This window comes from Physella acuta, unplaced genomic scaffold (assembly GCF_028476545.2).
Source record: "Physella acuta isolate Inbredline_101_S28 unplaced genomic scaffold, ASM2847654v3 ptg000661l, whole genome shotgun sequence".
NCBI classification, from domain to species: Eukaryota; Metazoa; Mollusca; class Gastropoda; family Physidae; genus Physella; species Physella acuta.
In genome coordinates this window covers 673,877-694,722 of record NW_026732180.1, presented here as the reverse complement: position 1 = coordinate 694,722, position 20,846 = coordinate 673,877, and the positions used below count along the sequence as shown (strand labels likewise).

Sequence of the window (20,846 nt, the reverse complement as noted above, 5' to 3'; positions counted from 1 at the left end):
TGTATTTCTTTGTATTATTATACTTGTTATAATTTATTTAAATCTATATTTTTTTTTAAATGTGAACAACTTAAAACGTCAAAACTTTTTACATATAGGCTACAATTGTACATGTATGTAGATATATATACCAAATATATATATATACCAAATATATATATATATATATAAGGTGAGAGAGTGAGTAAGTAAGGTACTGTTAGACTAGAGGTGACAAGTTTCTGTAATTGGGTGACAAAGTATGAAAGCGTGAGGTTGATATATTGATTATATTTTAATTTTCCTTGATTTTAACGTTTGTTAATCAAATAAACTTTATTGTTTTTTTGTTGTTTTTTTTATCTCTAATCTATTATTTCATTCACTTTACCAACATGTGTTTTACAACAATTATGCATTGTCACTTTTCATCTTTGAGGCCCTCAAACATGGACTAAAATTAAAATTATACCATTGAAATATGTTCCATTTTATTACTTAACACTATGAAGTGGGCGAGTGGGTGAAAGTCACTGAAAGCTGATCTTAAATGACCAGCGCCTTATGTTATATATCGAAAAAGAAATTTTGTCGACGAAAGCCACTTTTGGGAATTATCGGTAAAGGGGTCAAAGCTGACCAGTCATTTTTCCCTAAATAAACATTGTACATTTCGTTAAAAGAAAGACGAATTTTAACAATTTTTAAGGGTACTTAGGCTCTGAAAATTATTTTTAACACAGGTCTCGGCAATTCACTCGGCCATGAAAACTGACTGTGAGTGACCACTTCCTTAGATAAGCCTATTCTTTGTTTTTTTTTTCCAATGATCCCTATCTTACATATTTTAGCGGCCAAAGCTTTTATTATAGAAAGTAAATTAGTTTCATTACAGTGTTTCTTCCAGGCATCTTTGGGGGGGGGGGGGGGGGGGGGGGCGGGGGCAGAGCCGGTTAGGGCACTTACTGGTGATGCAGCCGCTACTAATACGGCATGTTGTCGGGCAAATAGAACACCGATGGGCATCAGTCCACGGTAAGTTAGTGAAAACTGACGTCGAGTGATCTTCGCTCGATATATACAGTATGATATTATATCTAAAACAATTTCATGTCAACTCCCCCCCCCCCCCCCCCCAACAATATAGGACAAAGGTGTTAACATATTTTATAGAAATCTTTGTTTGTTTAACTATGGAACTTGCTAATTTGGGATAAAAAAAAATAATTTGAAAGAATAGGCATATTCGCGTAAGTTTAACTTTTTAAAATAATTTATAAGGTGCCTAAATAGCTGAGATGGTAGTGTACTTAATACCGCGCAGGTGGTGCGGGATCGAGACACACCATGCAAAACTTATTTTTTTCATTTTTTTAATATGTGAAAATAATTTTATATGTCAAACTAATACAAATTACTTAAAAACAACATAATGACCATTGAATAGTAATTAGTGTGTGCCTGTCTTATGTTAAATGTGTCGGATTCAGAGTTTCTTCCAGGCATCTCTTCGGGGGGGGGGGGGGGGGGGGGGGGGGGGGGGGGAACGACGACTATTCCCCCCCCCCCCGGAAATTTTTTTACCGTCCCCCAGAACGAAATGAAATTTATATAATCTATATAGAAAATATATACTTTTAACAGTGTCCGCCCCCCCCCCCCCCCCCCGAAACTTTCAAGTGCCCCCCCCCCCCCCCCCCGGAGAAAAAAGTCTGGAAGAAACACTGGTCGGATTTCAGCTAATTAGTTAATTCTTTAATTTGTCACTAATATCGTTCAGAGTGTAGTAAAGCACATTGCGTTTTGACCAATAACTATTTCATAATTTTTTTTTCTCAAACAAGTACATTTTAAAATTAAAATATATAGACCTATAATTTTCGATTTATGATAATTCACGTGAAACGGGTACCGATGGCTAGTAGTATTTACAGGGCCCCGCACATATGTAGAAGCTATTTATAGTTAGCCTAGTTATAAAAAGCTTTGATTGGTTTGTTTTAACCGTCTCATCCCGGACCTAGTGTTGTTCATCCGGGGGAACTTGGATCACCGACGACGTCATACCTAAATTTAAAAATTCGTCTTCTAGAAGAAGAAAACAAAAGAATTTGACATGGATATATTTAGAAATGGACATGCGTACAGCATATATCGGTAGTTTCGTATAACACAACCAAACAATTATTATCATATTAAAGTGAGAAACAGGATGATGGCCGCAGCGTGTGTTAAACCCTGCGGAACTTTAGGCTATAATTGAAGTCTATACTAATACTTCTTCTTCTTCGTTCTTAATTTTTAGTGTTGGGAGGGATCGAGCCTTATCTGCCAGAGGGTTTGAACTCGAGACTTTTTTCGACTCGACCATGCTTCTATCACAATTAAGGATTACGTGTCAACTGGTTATGCGCCATTGAGGCCATTGACTGCTTTTCTTTTTGGATTTGCTTCCATAGCCTTTGTGAACGCCAAATAAAGATGTGCATAATAGTGCGCAATATTATTAGTACTTTATAAATTTACATGCGTTTTTTGAGAAATCGGAAATAGCGTAAATTAGTACTTCCGGTCAACGGAAATTACACAAAATTTGACAGAAGGGAGAGAATTAGTTTTTTTTACTTACATGTGAAATTTCATTTATGTATCTGATATAGTACTCAATTTATAGGCTTGTGAAAAATTTAAAGTAGAAAAAGTACCACATCCGGTTATCGGAAATAGCTCAAAAGTTGATACGGTTCTACGATTTTGATAAAATACTTATATATGAAATTTCATCAACCTAGCTGTACTCAAGTTATCGTGTTTACACACAGACAGACAGACACACACACACACACAGACATACGTACAAGATTGCAAAATTATGTTTTTCCGTATCAGTGAGGTGTAAAACTTCGAGATTTGGATTTTTTTTTTTTTGTGCACGATTACAAGACTTTCTCTATACTTCGTATATACGAGAAAGTAAAAATTAGTAGAAAGAAATTGACAAATGTTATACCTATATTGTTATGAAAACACTGTCCATGGTTGTTATTTTTAATAAACCGGGAGTGATCTCCCCTAAACTTTCTCGAATATTCTTATACTAGGCATGCTGCCCAGCTTCGCTTAGGCTTTCGAAAACATTGAGAATTTGAATGCTTAATTAATTCGCCCGAGGGTCGGTCTACGACCTCAGGAGTTATGAAGAGGTTCCTACGTGGACATTTTTTTTTCGATTTATAGCTCATATAAGGCGCCGGTCAGTCGAGGTCAGTTTTGACCCCCTCATCGTAGACTTTTCGGCCAACCGGCCCTCGTGTTCTGTCGCCCCAAGGCAAGATCCTGCCAAATTTGAAGCGCCTGCGGCGCCGGGAAGCGCCCTATCGGACACCCGACAACTTTGCTTTATATATTATAGAGATTAGCAAATTGCAAAGATAAACAAAGATTTCAATAAAGTAATTAAGGCCTGAAATACTTTAGTATAGAAATGTATTGTTTGAATAGATTCTAGATCTAGGTAGGGTCTACATCTGTGTAAGTCTAGTTGTTCCGTAGATCTAGATCATCTAGATCTAGATCTAGAATCCTAATAGAATTTTTTTTTAAGTTTAGCCCCAGCAAAATAAAAAAAAATAGATTAACTAAGTTGACTTGGTGCGTCTCGAACCCACACCACCTGCGTGAGTTTAAGTACACTATCATCTCCGCTATATAGGCACCTTAGAAAACAGGGAGAATAAAAGACGTATTTTAAAATCTTAACTTACGCGAATATGCCTATTGTTTCAAATTAATTTTTTTTATCCCAAATTAGCCAGTTCCAAACAAAGACTTTGTATAAAATAATTATGTCTTGAAATAGTTTAGTCCTAATATAGAAATTTATTTTTGGAATAGATTCTAGAGAAGTTAGAGTCTAAATCTAGATCTTAGCGTCTACGTCTCGATCTAGAATCTAGATCTAGTTATTGCGTAGATTTGTAGATTTAGATCTAGTCTAGATCTAGAATCTCTAGATCTAGAATCCAAATAAATAAAATAAATTGTATTAGTTTAGGCCGGAAAAATTGTATTGTGTACATTTCATAGTGTACGTAGATCTAGATCTAAATCAAATTTGAATGAAATAATTCATTTCTTTTTATTCTAAACACGGCAGATGACGTCATTAGTTAATGTATAAACATTAGTGACGTCACAGTTTTATGCGTTCTTTTTCACATCCATAAATGCTTTTCCGGTTGCATAAATAATACTGTTTCTCTACATTCGAATACGCCTTTATTTTTTATTTTTCTTCTTTAAATAAAATTGTGGTTATACATTTAAAACATCTAACATATTATTTTCAACAAAAGTCCGTAAAAAGTTCTCGATATATCGCTGCCGATTCTGACGTGATGTCCGGCGAAAATATTTTGCGGACAGACAAAGAGAGAGAGAGAGAGAGATGTGCGAACGTGGGGTTTTATAGATTAGGATAACTCGGAATATAGACAGTGGCGGAACTAGAAAAAAAAGGCCCCCCCCCCCCGCAGAATTTTTTTTGGGCCCCTATATATATATATATATATATATATATATATATATATATATATATATATATAAAATTAGAGCGACCCTTGTTTTCCATATATATCTATATCTATATCTATATCTATATCTATATATATATATATATATATATATATATATATATATATATATATATATATATATATATATATATATATATATGTGAGCGGCTGGAGTGTGTTTATCTGTTATTATAATTATTTGTAACTAAGAAGGCGAATGTCGCTTTTTATGTTCCTTTGAGGATTGTTGTGGTTTTTAGTTAAGTAGTCCGCTATTATGGCGCTGATATGATTTCGATTTTACAATGGTTTGTAGCCTGGTTATTGTGTCTTGTTTATATTTTAATGTTATTATTTATGCAAACTTTGTTTTGAATTGTTGCTCCACTTTGCTTTATGTCCTGAATGTAAGTTATTGTTGTATTAGGGACTATTTTCTTGTGCGTAGCTTTGGTTTCTTTGTTCGTAGTATTGGGTTCTTTGTTCGTGAATGTGGGGTGTCGACAGGGAGGGACGTTCTGCTGGAATGTCGAGGCCTGTGTGTTAAAGAGTTTCTGTGACACCTTTATATGGTGTATGGTAACGTAGGGTTATTTTTATAGTGTTTTATTATGTTTTCCATATTTTTGTTTGCTTATTTTGTATACAAAGTGACTACGTACTAGATCTATTTAGTCTTGACTTTGAGAAGTTTCAATGTTTGTTTTATCCAGACCACGTGGTAGCACGATGGCCTGGGTTTAGTCATGGATTATTGTAGATTTTACTTTCATTTATGAGAGCCTCTTGTTTAGGCTGACAATTGTGTCAGCTTACTGCCTTGTGTATAACTTTTTTTACATTTTAAATTGATTTGTCTTATTTTTCCTCTTTCTAGGACGGTGGTCCGAAATTGGGTGTTTTGTTTCGTTGAGTTCTGTTTGTTTTGTAGATCTATGTCTTGAGTGTTTTGTCTAGATCTAGATTCTGGTTTTTTTTATAATAACTTTTGGTTCCATATTTATTATTTTGTTAAATAAATTTTATATTATTGTTAAAAGTTTTTTGTTTTTAATTTAGACTAAGGTTAGGTTATTGACCAGTCTGGGTTTAGCCGGACTTGCACTGACCGGACAGTAGTTAGATAAGCCTAGGGAAGGGTAGATAGATTTTAAGGTATCCCCCCCTAGCAGGGCTTACATACATATATATATATATATATATATATATATATATATATATATATATATATATATATATATATATAGATAGATAGATAGATATAGATATAGATATAGATATAGATATAGATATAGATATAGATATATATGGAAAACAAGGGTCGCTCTAATTTTTTTTTTTTAATTTCCATCTGGTACACGAATAAATCAGAGGTTTTCCAACACACGAGCTGGCCCCTGTCAGTTTTCCAAGTGAGAAGCACGGACTCTCTAAATCTAGTCCAACACACCAAACTGACGCCGATTTTTGAGGCTTTCATCAAAACGTTATCAACAGTGTGCCCTGTTTTCCAGAAGTTGAATTAAATGTTAACAATGTCGGCAGTTCATTTCTTGGATCTTAGGGCGCGGGTTTGTCCACACTACCAACTTACACGCCAAGGCATGCTGTAAGTCCCTCGGCGACGGCCCAGGTGTCAGGGGGAGTCACGGGGCTCTTGGAGCTACCGGTTACATTAATGCACGGGTTATGGGTGCAACACATTGTTTCTTTCGGCAGAGCTCCCCCCCCCTCCCCTCCCCCGAAAACAGTCTATCCTGGAAGAAACATTGGTGCGACACCTAATTAGATTTAGTCATCGAGTGTTGTAGCGAGACTTATTCCTAGTGTTGTGGGAACTTTTAAACGACTGTATGTGGGGGCCAACTTGCTCATATGTGATGCGCTCTGGATGACACTGCCGCCGGTTGTATTCAAGTAGTAACCACATCCGCTTATGCAGGATCACGGGGCGCTAAATCACACATTTCCGTTAGGAGTCCCCACTCCAATATGTACAAATGTTAGGCCTTATGACAGAAACCTTTGCGGGGCTGTACTCAACAGCTTCCCAAGTTTTCATGGCGATTGGGTGAATGATGCAGTAATGCATAATAGACAGAAAAATGTTTTTCACATGTACAAATGTATTTGGCCAGGTCACGCGTTGGATAACCTTCTGATTTAGGGGAGGGAGGGGGGGGGACTAACATAAAGCCAGACCCTCACACACCCCCACCTCAATGACGTCATTTATAAATAGTAATTGACTATTAATAATGTTCAATTAATTCTAAACGTTCTAATTAATTTCTAAATTATATAAAAAATAATCTTACCTGCCCTGTTTTGTGAATTAGATGTGCCTAATACTATGAAAGTAAATTAATATCTGTTGACTAGATCTAGTGCTGTCTAGTGTCTGACAAAATGTGCTGAAGTGGTGAATCGTACGGTTAGGAAGTAGTTCATAAACGATACATTTATCTCCTCGATACTTGTGAGGTTGAGAAAGAGGGATGGGATGGGGGTCGGCTCGGGAGAAAAACTTGAAAGAGACAACAAAACGCCTTGATCTATGTACGTCAGCATCGCCCATTGGAAAACTTACTCAGGGGAGATAATTCCAAGTATAGGCCTTAAAAGTTTACTATGATATTTCTTGTAAAAGCAAAAACAAGTAAACGTATATAAAACTGAAGTTTCTAGTATTATATTATTTTTTTTATTATTTGTAGGATACAAGATAGTACAGGATACAAATTCAACCACTATCACAAACACATATTAACATTGAAAAATGTACAATGGATTTCGGGTCCCTTACCAATGCCGCAAAGAAGAAAGCCCACTTCATATGTAGCGGCTTTTCGTGCTATGGACTTTGTTGTTTTTTAAAAAGAATTTTGCCGGCGACAGCGTGTGTTTGATTGTAGGGAAATAGAATTCGGCCTTGATGATGGTTTAAAAATACAACTATAAATAACTGTTTTAAATATGTAAAAAAATTGTCGACATTTTTGAACCCCCTTTTTGGTCCCCATCCCCTGCCCCATCCGCCACAGTACACTTTGGAGGATCGGTCAAACAGTTACGTGTCCTCTATTTAGCTATCAAAGGGGGGGGGGGGCAACGAGTCAAAGAAGTCATTCAAATTTGAAGAGTTGCCTATATTTTACACTGTAGTTTGTGTAATGGATTTTAGCTTTTGCGGAAGAGCGTGGTATAGTGACTGTAAAATAAAGATAATCGTACCGCAGCTACAGTGTTTTTCTTTTACAAACCAAATATTAAGGCAAAAATGCACGAAAATTAAATTCAAAATTTTAAAAAAAATTTAATTTTGGTAAGCCGTGGGCCCCTAAACGGCCTGCCCCCCCCCCCCCCCCCCGCGCATTGCGGGGTCTGGCCGGACTGTAGTTCCGCCCCTGTTCATCAGGTAAATGAACAACTACTGACTAGTGTCTTTAACAAAATGTGCAGAAGTGGTCAGTTTACAGTTCAGTAGTTCGTTAATCTATGCATTACATCTTACTGTAAGAGTAAGGGTGTGGTGAGGGGTAGAGGTGAGGGGTAGGGGTGAGAGGGGGGAGGGGAGAGAGTTGGGAAGGTTCATTGGAAGGGGAGAAGAAAGCGCCGATAAACATCTACATCAATAGTGCCGACTTTTTCCGGTCGCCTAGAAGACCAGGATAGTCGCCGCAACATTTCACCAGTCCGATTTCAAAGCGTGCCGGCAGTTAAATGACTCAATTTTCAATTATAAATGTATGAGATCGAAATAAATAATTATATTTTTTGTAGAATTCAGGCCAGTAGTTTAAATACACAATCATAGATTTGTATTTTAATAATGTAAACAAAATAACAATGCTTTTTTGTTCTCCTAATCGACGCCACAAAAAAGAACTGTAGGCTACGTCTTTGAAGTTGTCTATTATATGTCTGGCGGTCTCTCGAGCTATAGTCTGTGCATTTTTCTCAAAGACGTTTGCCGACTATCGTGTTTGTTTGTAACTGTAGAAGAAAGATAACTCGACCTCCACCTAATTTTTTTTTAATTTTTTTAAAAATAATTTAGCCAGGATTATTGGGCCCCTAATCGGTCTGGGCCCCCCCCCCCCCCCGCATTGCGGGGTCTGGCGGCACTGTAGTTCCGCCCCTGAATATAGACAGGATTTTTAATTACTTAAACTTTTAAAAATAGAATAGAATCTGGTTGAAAAAAGAATTGCGCACCACGCGATAACTTGAATACCGTTACAGCTAGAGATCGCTCCCGGTTTATTTAACTATGGAACTTGCTAATTTGGGATAAAAAAAATAAATTTGAAACAATAGGCAAATTACAAACATCGCCAGCCCGCGTGAGTCCTTTAGATAACCGGCGTGAGCATGTTCTATATCTTGTTAGCCCAGGTTATAATTTGTATTGTAGGCCTAGATTAATATAAAGTTCAAATTAAATGTATTTAATTAAGATGTGTGTCTATTTGATTTTTCAAATGTCGGCGCATTAAAATTGATCACCCGAGAGCGAGATATATTTGGACCAAATATCGACGGGTGTTGGTATATTGCAAGACGCGAAATGGCGAGGCGGGAAAATGCGAGATGGGCGCGAAAACGGTCGGTCACGCGACTTTTTGTCTCGCATGTTACCACAACCCGATACTTACGCAGGATGGTGTTAAAATGCGAAGATTTCTGCGAAAAATTTACCGCCCCGATTTACAGTGGTGTTTGGTGCAGACTTCAAAGACGTTTCGTTTACATTGTTAAAACTTCCGATTTTTCCGTCGCTAGACATACTGATGATTTGTGAACTCTCCCCATCTTTTGTGTCGACTTTGAGTACCACCTTGTTCGAAACCGCCCGAAATACCGTCGACGATAGATCAACTTCTTTCTTTTGTGTGGAACGCCGAGGCCGCCTGATTTACCGTCATTGAAGATCACCGTGCCCCAATCCGCTGCCGCCGCAAACATATTTTGTATTGTTGCATAGAAATTTTGTATTATAGCCGCCGCCAGTGTTATGTGTGGGATGAACGGGGAGGTCAACTGTGATGAGAATGTGACATGTTGTGAATGTGGATTGGAAGAAGTAGCCAAAGAAAAATGTATACATGGGAGTATAATGAACTGGGTTAGATGTAGTATGTGTGAAAGATGGTGTCACGAGGTGTGTTTGACTAGTGCTAGGACTGTTTCAGAAAATTTTGTTTGTAAATTTTGTTTATAAATTGTGTTTGTAATTAAAATTACATAATAAAAAATACACTTTTTAGAATTATTTATACTTTTACACTTTTTGCAAGTACAAAAATCCATGAATACATGTTGCCGAATATCTCTCCTGCTGACAAGATTATATCAGTTGACAATGACACATCTCACGTTTGTATAAACATGAACGGGCTAGATTTTTAAAATTCATGTCGACTGAGACGGGATTTTCCTTTCGCTTACGAGAGCGGGCGATGACAGTAGCACAGCAACGAGGTTAGTGTGGTGGGGGGAATTGACTTCTCTTCTTATTATTTTATTACTTTCCTTCTTATAAACGAACATATATTGTGACGAGGACGAGAATACTCTCAATTCCGTGCTTTAAATAAGATAACTCGAAAGTCAATTTGATTCACAACATTTAATTATTACACATCTGATGCTTGAATATACTAGACTTGACACAATATATATACTTCTTTTCTACACCTACTGTTCAAGGTTTCCTACACTATTGTCACTACACTGTTCTCTAACTCTACACTTGTACATGTCCTCTCACTACAAATTCTCAACCCCGACTGCCTAGATTCAACTGTCTCCTAACCCTCATCGTCCTCACTTCTTTGTCTTCCCCATCCGGTCTAACCTAATTTGCATGTCGCCACAGGTCTGTCGTACCTGATTAAAATGTCAGACCCTGCTAATAAACTACCCCCATTACGGTCACCCAGGCTAACTAGATACGTGTCTGCTACACCTACCATCCACAATGATGTCGCCCGTAATTACAATCTAATTCTAACCCGTGCTTCGTCGATCGTCTCCGTCACGTACATTGTCTATCCTACACCTGCATCTACGCCACCACAGTTAGGATTTTTAATAGATAGATCTAGATATAGATCTATCTATCTTCTTAGTATCTATCTATCTATCTATATATAATGAAATCTAGATAAAAAATAACAACATACAACACTCGTGTTAAAGGGTATGGCTACATGCTTGTTTATTTTAAAACAAAAAAAAATTATTTAAATGAATAAGATGAAAAAAACTTTTTTTCGCAAAAGGTGTCTCGCTATTTACCCTTGATTCCGCAGGTATGTCTCGCATTATCTTCTCGCATTTTCCCGCCTCGCCATTTCGCTTTTCGCGTCTCGCATTTTCACAACACCCAACATCGACACAGGCTATGTGTGACGATTGTAGGAAAAAAGTCACAGGAAAAAAGTCACAGGAAAAACAGTCACAAATGTATGTACATGATATTTGTTAATACTTTTATGTATTAAGTATTTAGAGAGTGCAAATTAACTTAGGATTAATTAAATGTAATGTAATGTGTGTAGGCTGTAAACGCATAGAATTTTTTATAATTCATCTAAAAATATTTATTATGAAGTGTGTAGATTGTAATTATTTTAAACTTAAGATTAGTAGCATTTAATAGAATGCTCCAAAGTCCACGTTTTTCATCATGTTTTTTTTAAATACCAATATTAAATTACCGCGAAATGGTAAGTTCATCTGACTTGCTGCCCTCAACTCATGGCAACAATAGTTATGTTTAGTTCAACCACCTTTACTGCCCACATTTATCACGCTCATTGCATAACAAAACTTAGGATCAAAACAGAAAGCCGACAAGGTTCAAAGGCTGTCATTGACGCATAACGTCAACAACGGACAATATGTTCGGAGGAAAGGCCGACCAGAGAATAGCCTACAGCAAAATGTGCCTACATTTCTTTTATAATTAACTTTTCTACCACGTATTTTACTAAAAACGTAACAAAAATTGAGATAGTTGTGTTAATTATCTTAGAGTGTTTTTACTTACAATTGTTATAAATCATATTGCTTTTAACGTGTATAAATAATTTATGCTATAAAAAAATACAACCCACAACAATAAACATACACAATTTTACAATTCTTAACAAATTAATAAAAATATTTCTAAAAAGATTTTTGTGACTTTTTCTGTGACTTTATTTCTGTGACTTTCTTTCCGATAAAATTTTTCCACTGTGACTTTTTTTCTATGACTCTTTTTCCTAGCAAAAACTGTGACTTTTTTCTGGGTTTTTGTTTTCCTGTGACTTTTTTCCGTTTACCAAGTGTGACACACGACTCGCTCGCGCTGGTTTGTCAGCGAGAGAAACATCGCCGGCCACAACGCGGGCACAGCACACATGTCCTAGTCCATGCGTACTTGGTTTACTAAGTACTAATTAGTAATGTAAACATAGACTGAACGCTAAAATCATTTAATTTATCAGGCCTCTAAAACCTTAATAATATAAACATTATTAAGCCTAATAAAAGTATCAACGAAGACCAGTAAAAATAATATTATAATTAACCTAATTAAAATTTATGGAACCAATAAGAATTAAGATAAATTATTTAAGATATAAATAATTTGTTAACGATAAATAATTAGGCCTAAATAAGCACACAAAGACCAACGCTCACTACTAGATCTAGTTCCAGGGATCAACACAAAATTTAAAAAAAAATAAAAGATCGTTGTGATTTAAGGGCTTTTAGAGTCATGGTATAATCCAAAAGCCAGGTGAAATATTTATAAATAGGCTTAATTAACCTAATTACGCTAGCAAATTAGGCCGAATAAAAATGCCAAGTGAAAAGAAAACACAATTATATAAGCAGCAACAGAGGATACTACTGTACATCTTCCGTATCAATAGCGATGACGTCACTCACAAAAAATATTGTTTAAGTTGCGATTCCGTTTTCTCAAAATGAGTACAGTAAATTAAAAATTTACTATTTTAATTCTGAAACAGATCAATATAATAATACCCTACCTTATCGAGCAGTTTTGGAACTTTAGAGGCCGATATTTTAAGTTTTTAACCAACTTAAACTTTACCGACCCATGTTTACGTTTGACCTACATTGTCGGAAGCAAATTTATTTTTTTTTTTCTGGCAAAAATAGCTTTGTCATCTTCAGATAGCTTAAAATACGCGAAAAAAAAACTTTTTTACGCGTGATAATTATTTTTAAAGTTAATGTGGTCTCTCGAACAAAGCAGCAAAAATTGCCCAATCGTAGGCCAAGGTGTGGTAGCCATGTTCTTGTTAGCAACCAAGGACGTTTTCAAGTTAGTGAGCATCTTGTTCTCAAGTACAAGTAGGTAGGCCTAACTTTTAGTAAGGGACACTTTTAAAACCTACATTCTAGAAAATTCTAGATCTAGACTCAAATCTAGATTTTTTATACAGATAGTGGACTGTTACTGTATTACTAGGTCTATGTAGTATTACTCGCCAACACGTAGGCCTGGCCGGTTGTTAACAGCAATATGGCGTACAGACCGGATGCATGACTTCGTACAAAATGTCGGGGTTTTCGCGTTATAAAAACAAACTATAGGTAGCAGGGCTATATATGCCAGAAAAGCAGTTAAAAATTTGGTTTGCAGAACGTGAGCTAAATTCAAAAGTCGGTTTCATTATGATTATAATAAATAAAAATTGAAAAATATCAACAATGTAGGTACACAAATGATCTTGTAAGTAAAGCATTATTACGTCTATCAGTCTATGTAAAAAGAAATCAAATATTGTCGGCACTTTTTTTATACGTCTCTCATATCTCAGCCAATTTATTTTCATTTTTAAAAACCATGTTACCGCTATTTGGCTCATCTCTAGTGAGGAACTGTGGTGCATTAATTAATGGACACCAGCGAGAAAAGTCTCAAAGGTATTTGAGAGGTGTATAAAATATAAATTCATTTAAAAATCATGCACAGCGTAGTTACAATTAATATGGTTATAAAATCCTGCCTGTCTGGTTTTTTTCGGACTTTACTAAAGATTGGATGTATTTGATGTTTATAATATTTTCGGTAACTAAATAAAAATTTAAAAAAAAGCAAAAACAATTTGGTTTTCACGTGTAATGGCGACATAAACAATGGCATCCTGCTATTGGATAGGCCGCCATAGATTTTATTGTACACATTGTAAGCTAAAAATAGAAAACTAGGTCATGGGGTTTTAAATTTGCATTGTTATTTAAAAACTTGATCTGCAAAGTTTTGTAAACAAATAGTTATCGATCACCAAGTTACTGTCAATATTTGTCTTACGAAAGTGAAACATCCGGTTATAACTTAGGCTTGATGAAAATAAATAGAAATGTAGCCTTAAACTCAACAAATTATTTTCAAGTTCTCTTGATTTGCAACTTTTATAGCATTTATTCTAAGAATATAACATTTCTAAATTAATTTTAGGCTTAAGTTTTTATTTTTTATTTTTTTTTACGGCCTAAATCTAATAAAGCACGTTTTTATTCCATGTCAACAACATTATGGAAGGAATCTCGTCAACTCGCTCGCCTCCATTGTGTTGGTTATCGAGAGGTGTTCCGTGCATGACAGTGAGTGACAATTAATATTAAATTAAGTAATTTAGTTTGAAACGAACTAAAAACTTCAAATTTAGTGCCTAATTGATTAAATATGGGATATTCTATCGTTTTAGGACAGGTACGTAAAATGGTAATCTATCGTTTTAGGTACGTAAAATTGCCCGCGACTCTAGTCTTACTAGTCTAGTAATGTGAAAAAACAGGTGATTCCTTTTTTAAGTAGTCTAGGCATTTTGATGAAAATTTCATAGGCCTAATGATTTTTTAATTAAAAAATATAGGCCTATCAATAATTTATAATAGCTAGCACACTTGTAAACTAATGTAAACTAAGCCAAGTTGAATTTATTGAATTTATTTAGCATATTTTAACTTTCTGCACATAGACATTATTACTGAAAAAAATTCCAGAGTCAGGTCAGCCTGTTGCACCCTCACTGAGCTTGACAGAAGGAAAAAAATATTTGACCTGTGACCTTCATTAAAACAGAATTTACTTTAGTATTTTTTTTTTTAATTTTTAGTAAACATGTGCTAAATTTTACCCAAGTAGGCTAATAAACATTTGACAAATAATTTTAATTACTGTTGTAAAGTGAGATAAACAGCTTAATAAACACATGTCTTCTTTAGGGTGTGTGACCCGGGTGTTACACATTGCATTGTAACTTTATATTTCTGTGTTTTATGACTATATTTGTTCACAATCAGCATGCGATGCTTTTAAAATTGATAAAGGGTATGTATACCAAGCTACAAAACCTGAATTATTAGTTTCAGTTTAAAAAATAATAAAAACGATCATCAATGAAGAAAGGGTAAACATTCTATTTTTAGGTGTGACATAAAAAACCAGTCATAAATCAAGCCAAATGATTGGATTCTTGAGCAGCACACTTTTTCTCGTGCCTTGTGTTCACCAAAAAAAAGATTTTAATAAAATGGCATTATTACTTGGACAGACCACATCTCATACCGACCATAAATTATTACCAGTTAATTGTAATGTGTGTAAAATTGATACTTTCAAGTTTCATATACACATAGTCTGGTTTATTATACACGGGGTATTTTAGAGTTATTTGATTTGAAAGATAAGAATTATATAGAGCTACTTTCACTATGGCGCCGCTTGCAAGACAAAGACTTAACAGACTTAAATAGAAACAGATAGTTCCGATTTCTAAAATTAACTATGGCTTTGAAATCATTAGTTTTATCCCTCTACCAAATAGTGAAAGCAAAACTGGTCGCCATTTTTGGTAAGCGCATGAGCCATGAGATGACAAACTCAAAAGCGTTGAATCGAACGGCCTATTTATAAGTCCTTAAATTTTTATAATTATTTACATTTTTAGGAGGATTTATGTTTTGAAAAATACAAAAATGTTTCCTTGTTTCATTTATGTACCTGTTTTTAAACAATTGTATTAAAACTTTTAAGTATTAAATGAAGACTAGCGATGTTTTCATCTGATGCAACCATGTTCATTTACTATAGGCCTAGCAGCCATCTTGTTTAAGTTTGATTTTGTTAAACTTATAGCGGAAGATTCAGGGGAAGCCACTCTATTTTACAAATGGCTGCTGTTTATATATATAGCAAATCTTGCTCGCAAACACTGCTGTTTAAAGTTAATTTCTGGCCTATATTGATATATTTAGCATTGATTTTGGTTTATTATTCAGCTATCTATAATATTTGACACAAATATTTCACAATATACTTCTATTAAAGGTCTAAATTAATTTATTATTATTTTACCAAGTGAACTAACTCACTATTTCAGTAATCATTGAATTGAAAACAACAGTGCAAACATAATTGATTAACATTTTAAATTAGTTTATTGTTATGTTTTTTCATCAAGCACATTTTATGCTGAAGTAGGCCTATTGAATTATACACAGTAAAAGTTCAGAAAATAAACGGCTACAAGACTCTACACACTGATCTTTTCTCTACCTCAGTTGTGTTTCACAAAGATAAAAACTTAGAGAATAGTCACTGGTAAAAAGTGCCACCAAATTTTCCAAATGGGGGAGGGGAAATGGCAATTTTATTAATAACAACTGATAAATGGGAGGGGTGGGGTGCAAAATTGAAGCTACGTTAACTCAACTAAACAGTTTAGATATTTACTTTAAAAAAATTACAAATGCTATTCTCCATAGCATTTTATAAAGACCACTTCCTATTTGAGCAATGTCAAACTTCCTTCCATTCAGCGAGGGGTTGAGTTGTTGTTGCTTTTTAATACAATAAATTATGTCCTGAAATTTAGGTTTTCTCCTGAAAAACTCCTGGAATTCTCATGGAATTTTAAGTTCACTTTGGTGTAGGAAGACTGTGAAAAACTGGTGACTCCTTAAATTTTAATAATTATTTCACATTTTGAGGAGGATTTAGCCTATGTAGTAATATGTATGCCGTTTGGTTCAACCGCTTCTGGGTTTGTCATCGTGTCATCTTACGGCTCATGCGCTTACTTAAATGGCGACCAGTTTCGCTTTCACTAAATGGTATATGGATAAAACTAATGATTACAAGACCATCGTTAATTTTAAAAATTGGAACTATCCGTTTCTATTTAAGTCTGTTCTTTAAGAATTGTCAGATCTACTTTTTGACCTAATTGTTTTGTTTGTCTCGCAAGCGCCTTAACGAAACTAGCTCTGTTTTCTTCTTGTCTTTCAAATCAAATAACTTTAAAATACCGCTCCCTTTTCTAACCAGACTATGTAAGAAGCATTAGTTTGATTGCAGGTTTTGTAACTTTGTATACTTACCCTTTATCAATTTAAAAAGCATAGCATGCTGATTGTGTACAAATATAGTCATAAAATACAGAAATACAAAGTTCCAATTGCAATGTGCCACATCCCCTCAAGAAAGCATGTGTTTATTAAGCTGTTTATCTCTCTTTACAACAGTAATTAAAATTAATTGTCAAATTTTTATTATTTTATTTGGGTAAGATTAAAGACACTTTTACTTATAGTAATAAAAACATTAGTTAATTGTTTTAATCTTGTCACATATGAAAATTTTTTTTACAGAAGTAACCCTTCCATGAATAACAAGGAAAAAATAAAATTTTGACAATTAGGCTTCCTACAAAAAGAGTTAAAGGAAAGTAGGCATCTGTTGGTTTAGAACCCACACCTTCCAGCACGACAGCCACTTATATGTCCAATCGTCCACTCACTTTCATGCTCATTCTGTGTTTTTTAAACATTAAATGTATTAAAAACAGTCATGACTGTGAATCGCCTTAATACGGTTATTCACAATTGACTTGGAATAGACACTTCATTTTGTAAATCTTATGGGCTGACTGAGAGCTATACCAGAAAAAACAGATGAGGTTGATTCATCTAGCAAGTATTGTTTGTTATTCTAAATTATTATTTTTATAACCTTAACAATTAGTGTGGACTCATAAGCAAAGTTTGCACTACTTGGTATTTACTTTAGTGGTCACACTTTAAAGTATACTATACAGAGTATCAACATTTGTTGAAGGAAAATTACTAAGTTTAAATAAAATAAAATTTTGTCTTAGGCCAAAAGTAATTAATCTCTACTCATCTTACGAAGAGAATTACTAAAAAGTTGAAAACTTTTAAAAATATTGCTCTCGTTGAAGTATTAAATTGCTAGAGGGTTATTTATTTTTTTTTTAAAAATGTTGATATTTAGGGATAAAAGATTTTAAACATTTTATTTTTCTGTTCATATCTATTTTTATTTTCTCTTTTTTAGCCATCTATTTAAATTTATGCAGAACAGACTGGGAAAATCAGCCATGTCTTTGCAAAGTGCACTTGTGGTTAAACAGGAATCAAATGACCAAGCAATGCAATTTATGGATTTTAAATCAGATGTAACATTGGCAATTTCAACTTTAGAAGATGTGAAACCAAATTTACCATTGATTTCAACTTCAAATCTTATCAATCAAAATATATCATCACAATCTTCACCTTTTGAAGACAAGTCAAATGAAACAGTTCCATTTTCAACTTCAGATCAACAATCAGATAAAACATTTTATTATTCTAAAGATATGAAACCAAATGTTTCAACAGAATTTTTAAGTTTTGATGTTATGAAAAAGGATATATTAACATTTTCATCATTTAAGGGTGAAAACGAAAATAGCTTAGATGTTAAAAGACATCTTGAATATTTACCAGATTCTGATGCTTTTATTGAAAATTTTACAATTTTAAAATCAGATCTTCATCATGATTTAAAAGAACTCAAGGAATTGCATAAAGAAGTTATTGATAATTTTCCAACAATGTATGAGCTCAGTGACAAGGGACTGAAGACATATAAGTGTGATATGTGTTGTCAAAGATTTACTCATTTTCATCATATTACACAACATATGAAAACTCATCAACAAGGTGCTATGAACAGTCATGTAAAACAGCTTAAGAAAATAAACAAGAAGTTTTCTCTGCATAAATTACATCCTGAAGACAGATGCAATGAAAGTTTTAATAGTAAATATCTTTTATCTCAACATAAAAATATTCATGCACAAATCAGACCACATGAATGTGATGTGTGTCATAAAAAGTTCACTATGAAGAGTAATTTATCTGAACATAAAAATACACATTCTAATCTCAAGAGATATGAATGTGATGTGTGTCATAAAAAGTTTGCTCATAAATCTAGTTTATGTACACACAAAATTATTCACTCTGGACATAAGCCATATGAATGTGATGTGTGTCATACAAACTTTGCTCAGAAGAATAGTTTGATTATGCACAAAAATATTCATGCTGGAATTAAACCACATGAATGTGTTGTGTGCCATAAAAAGTTTGCTTATAAATCTAGTTTATATACACACAAAATTATTCACTCTGGACATAAGCCATATGAATGTGATGTATGTCATACAAACTTTGCTCAGAAGAATAGTTTGATTATACACAAAAATATTCATGCTGGAATTAAACCACATGAATGTAATGTGTGTCATAAAAGTTTTAATAGTAAAAATCTTTTATCTCAACATAAATATATTCATACACAAATAAGGCCACATGAATGTGATGTGTGTCATAAAAAGTTCACCTTGAAGAGTCATTTATCTGACCATAAAAATACACATTTTAATCTCAAGCCATATGAATGTGATGTTTGTCAGAAAAAGTTTGCTCATAAATCTAGTTTATGTACACACAAAATTATTCACTCTGGACATAAGCCATATGAATGTGATGTGTGTCATACAAACTTTGCTCAGAAGAATAGTTTGATTATACACAAAAATATTCATGCTGGAATTAAACCACATGAATGTGATGTGTCATAAAAAGTTCACTACGAAGAATTCTTTATCTGACCATAAAAATATACATTCTAATCTCAAGCCATATGAATGTGATGTTTGTCAAAAGCGTTTCAATCATAAAAGTCATTTATCTCATCATAAAAAAACTCATTTACATGAGAAACCATATGAATGTGATGTGTGTCTTAAAAAGTTCACAACAAAGAATTATTTATCTGACCATAAAAATATACATTCTAATCTCAAGCCATATGAATGTGATGTTTGTCAAAAATGTTTCAATCTTAAAAGTCATTTATCTCAGCATAAAAAAACTCATTTACATGAGAAACCATATGAATGTGATGTGTGTCATAAAAAGTTTGTTCAGAGGTCCCAGTTATCTCGGCATCAAATGACTCATTCTGGGCTTAGGCCACATAAATGTGATGTTTGCCATAAAAAGTATTCTCAGAAAATTCATTTATTTAGACATAAAAAGATTCATTCAGACAGTCCACTTAAGCCTTATGAATGTGATGTGTGTCATAAAAAGTTTGCTCATAAATCTAGTTTAAATACACACAAAACTATTCACTCTGGACATAAGCCTCATGAATGTGATGTGTGTCATAAAAAGTATGGTCAGAGGTACCAGTTATCTCGACATCAAATGACTCATTCTGGGCTTAAGCCACATGAATGTGATGTGTGTCATAAAAAGTTTGTTCAGAGGTACCTGTTATCTCAACATCAAATGACTCATTCTGGGCTTAAGCCACATGAATGTGATGTTTGTCATAAAAAATATTCTAGGAAATCTTCTCTATCTCATCATCAGAAGTCTCATTCAGGAAATTAGCCACCTCCATTTGATGTTGGTTATAAAATTCTTGTTCACAAGGATCACTAATCTTTATGATAAAATGATGAGTTTTGCAATGAGGTAACAATGTGAAGACAGAAAATATGACTGATGTTTGTCATTTAAAAAGTTCTCACTGTCATTAGGTGTTTTATACAGGATATAAATAATCCTTATCATCCTTTAATTTGTCATAGAGAATAATAGACCTACAAATGTATTGGCTATCTAAACATTTCATTTTAAAAATTAGCAGATACAATGATTTTTTAAAACTTGTTTAAAAATTGTGAGGATTTTTTCTTGGAAACATTTGAAACATCAGCCTGTTGTCCATTTGTATGATGTCACTAAAAATTAATTTTGTTAAATTATGCAACAATAATTCCTAAATAGTCACACAAGAGAAAAAGCACTTCAAGGAAAGAATGAATGTCATAAATCATCACAGCACATTCTTTACGATTACCTTGTTTGATATATTATATATAAATACACCTA

The 20,846-nt window shown here is 34.0% G+C and overlaps 1 protein-coding gene across 4 annotated transcripts; it reads left to right on the top strand.

The window, feature by feature from the left end:
- Positions 1-4,719: 4,719 nt before the first annotated feature.
- Positions 4,720-19,540, top strand: LOC131948823 (zinc finger protein OZF). 4 transcript variants are annotated; one of them, XM_059310516.1, is made up of 4 exons: positions 4,720-5,132; positions 14,128-14,189; positions 17,241-17,561; positions 17,947-19,540. In XM_059310516.1, exon 4 carries the CDS (start codon positions 17,963-17,965, stop codon positions 19,520-19,522), a length of 1,560 nt encoding a protein of 519 aa, XP_059166499.1. In that variant the 5' UTR covers positions 4,720-5,132; positions 14,128-14,189; positions 17,241-17,561; positions 17,947-17,962; the 3' UTR covers positions 19,523-19,540. The 4 variants fall into 4 exon arrangements, with proteins under 4 accessions (XP_059166499.1, XP_059166501.1, XP_059166500.1 ...); XM_059310518.1 differs by having other exon boundaries at positions 17,241-17,565; XM_059310517.1 differs by lacking the exon at positions 4,720-5,132 and adding an exon at positions 12,863-12,936.
- Positions 19,541-20,846: the final 1,306 nt, after the last annotated feature.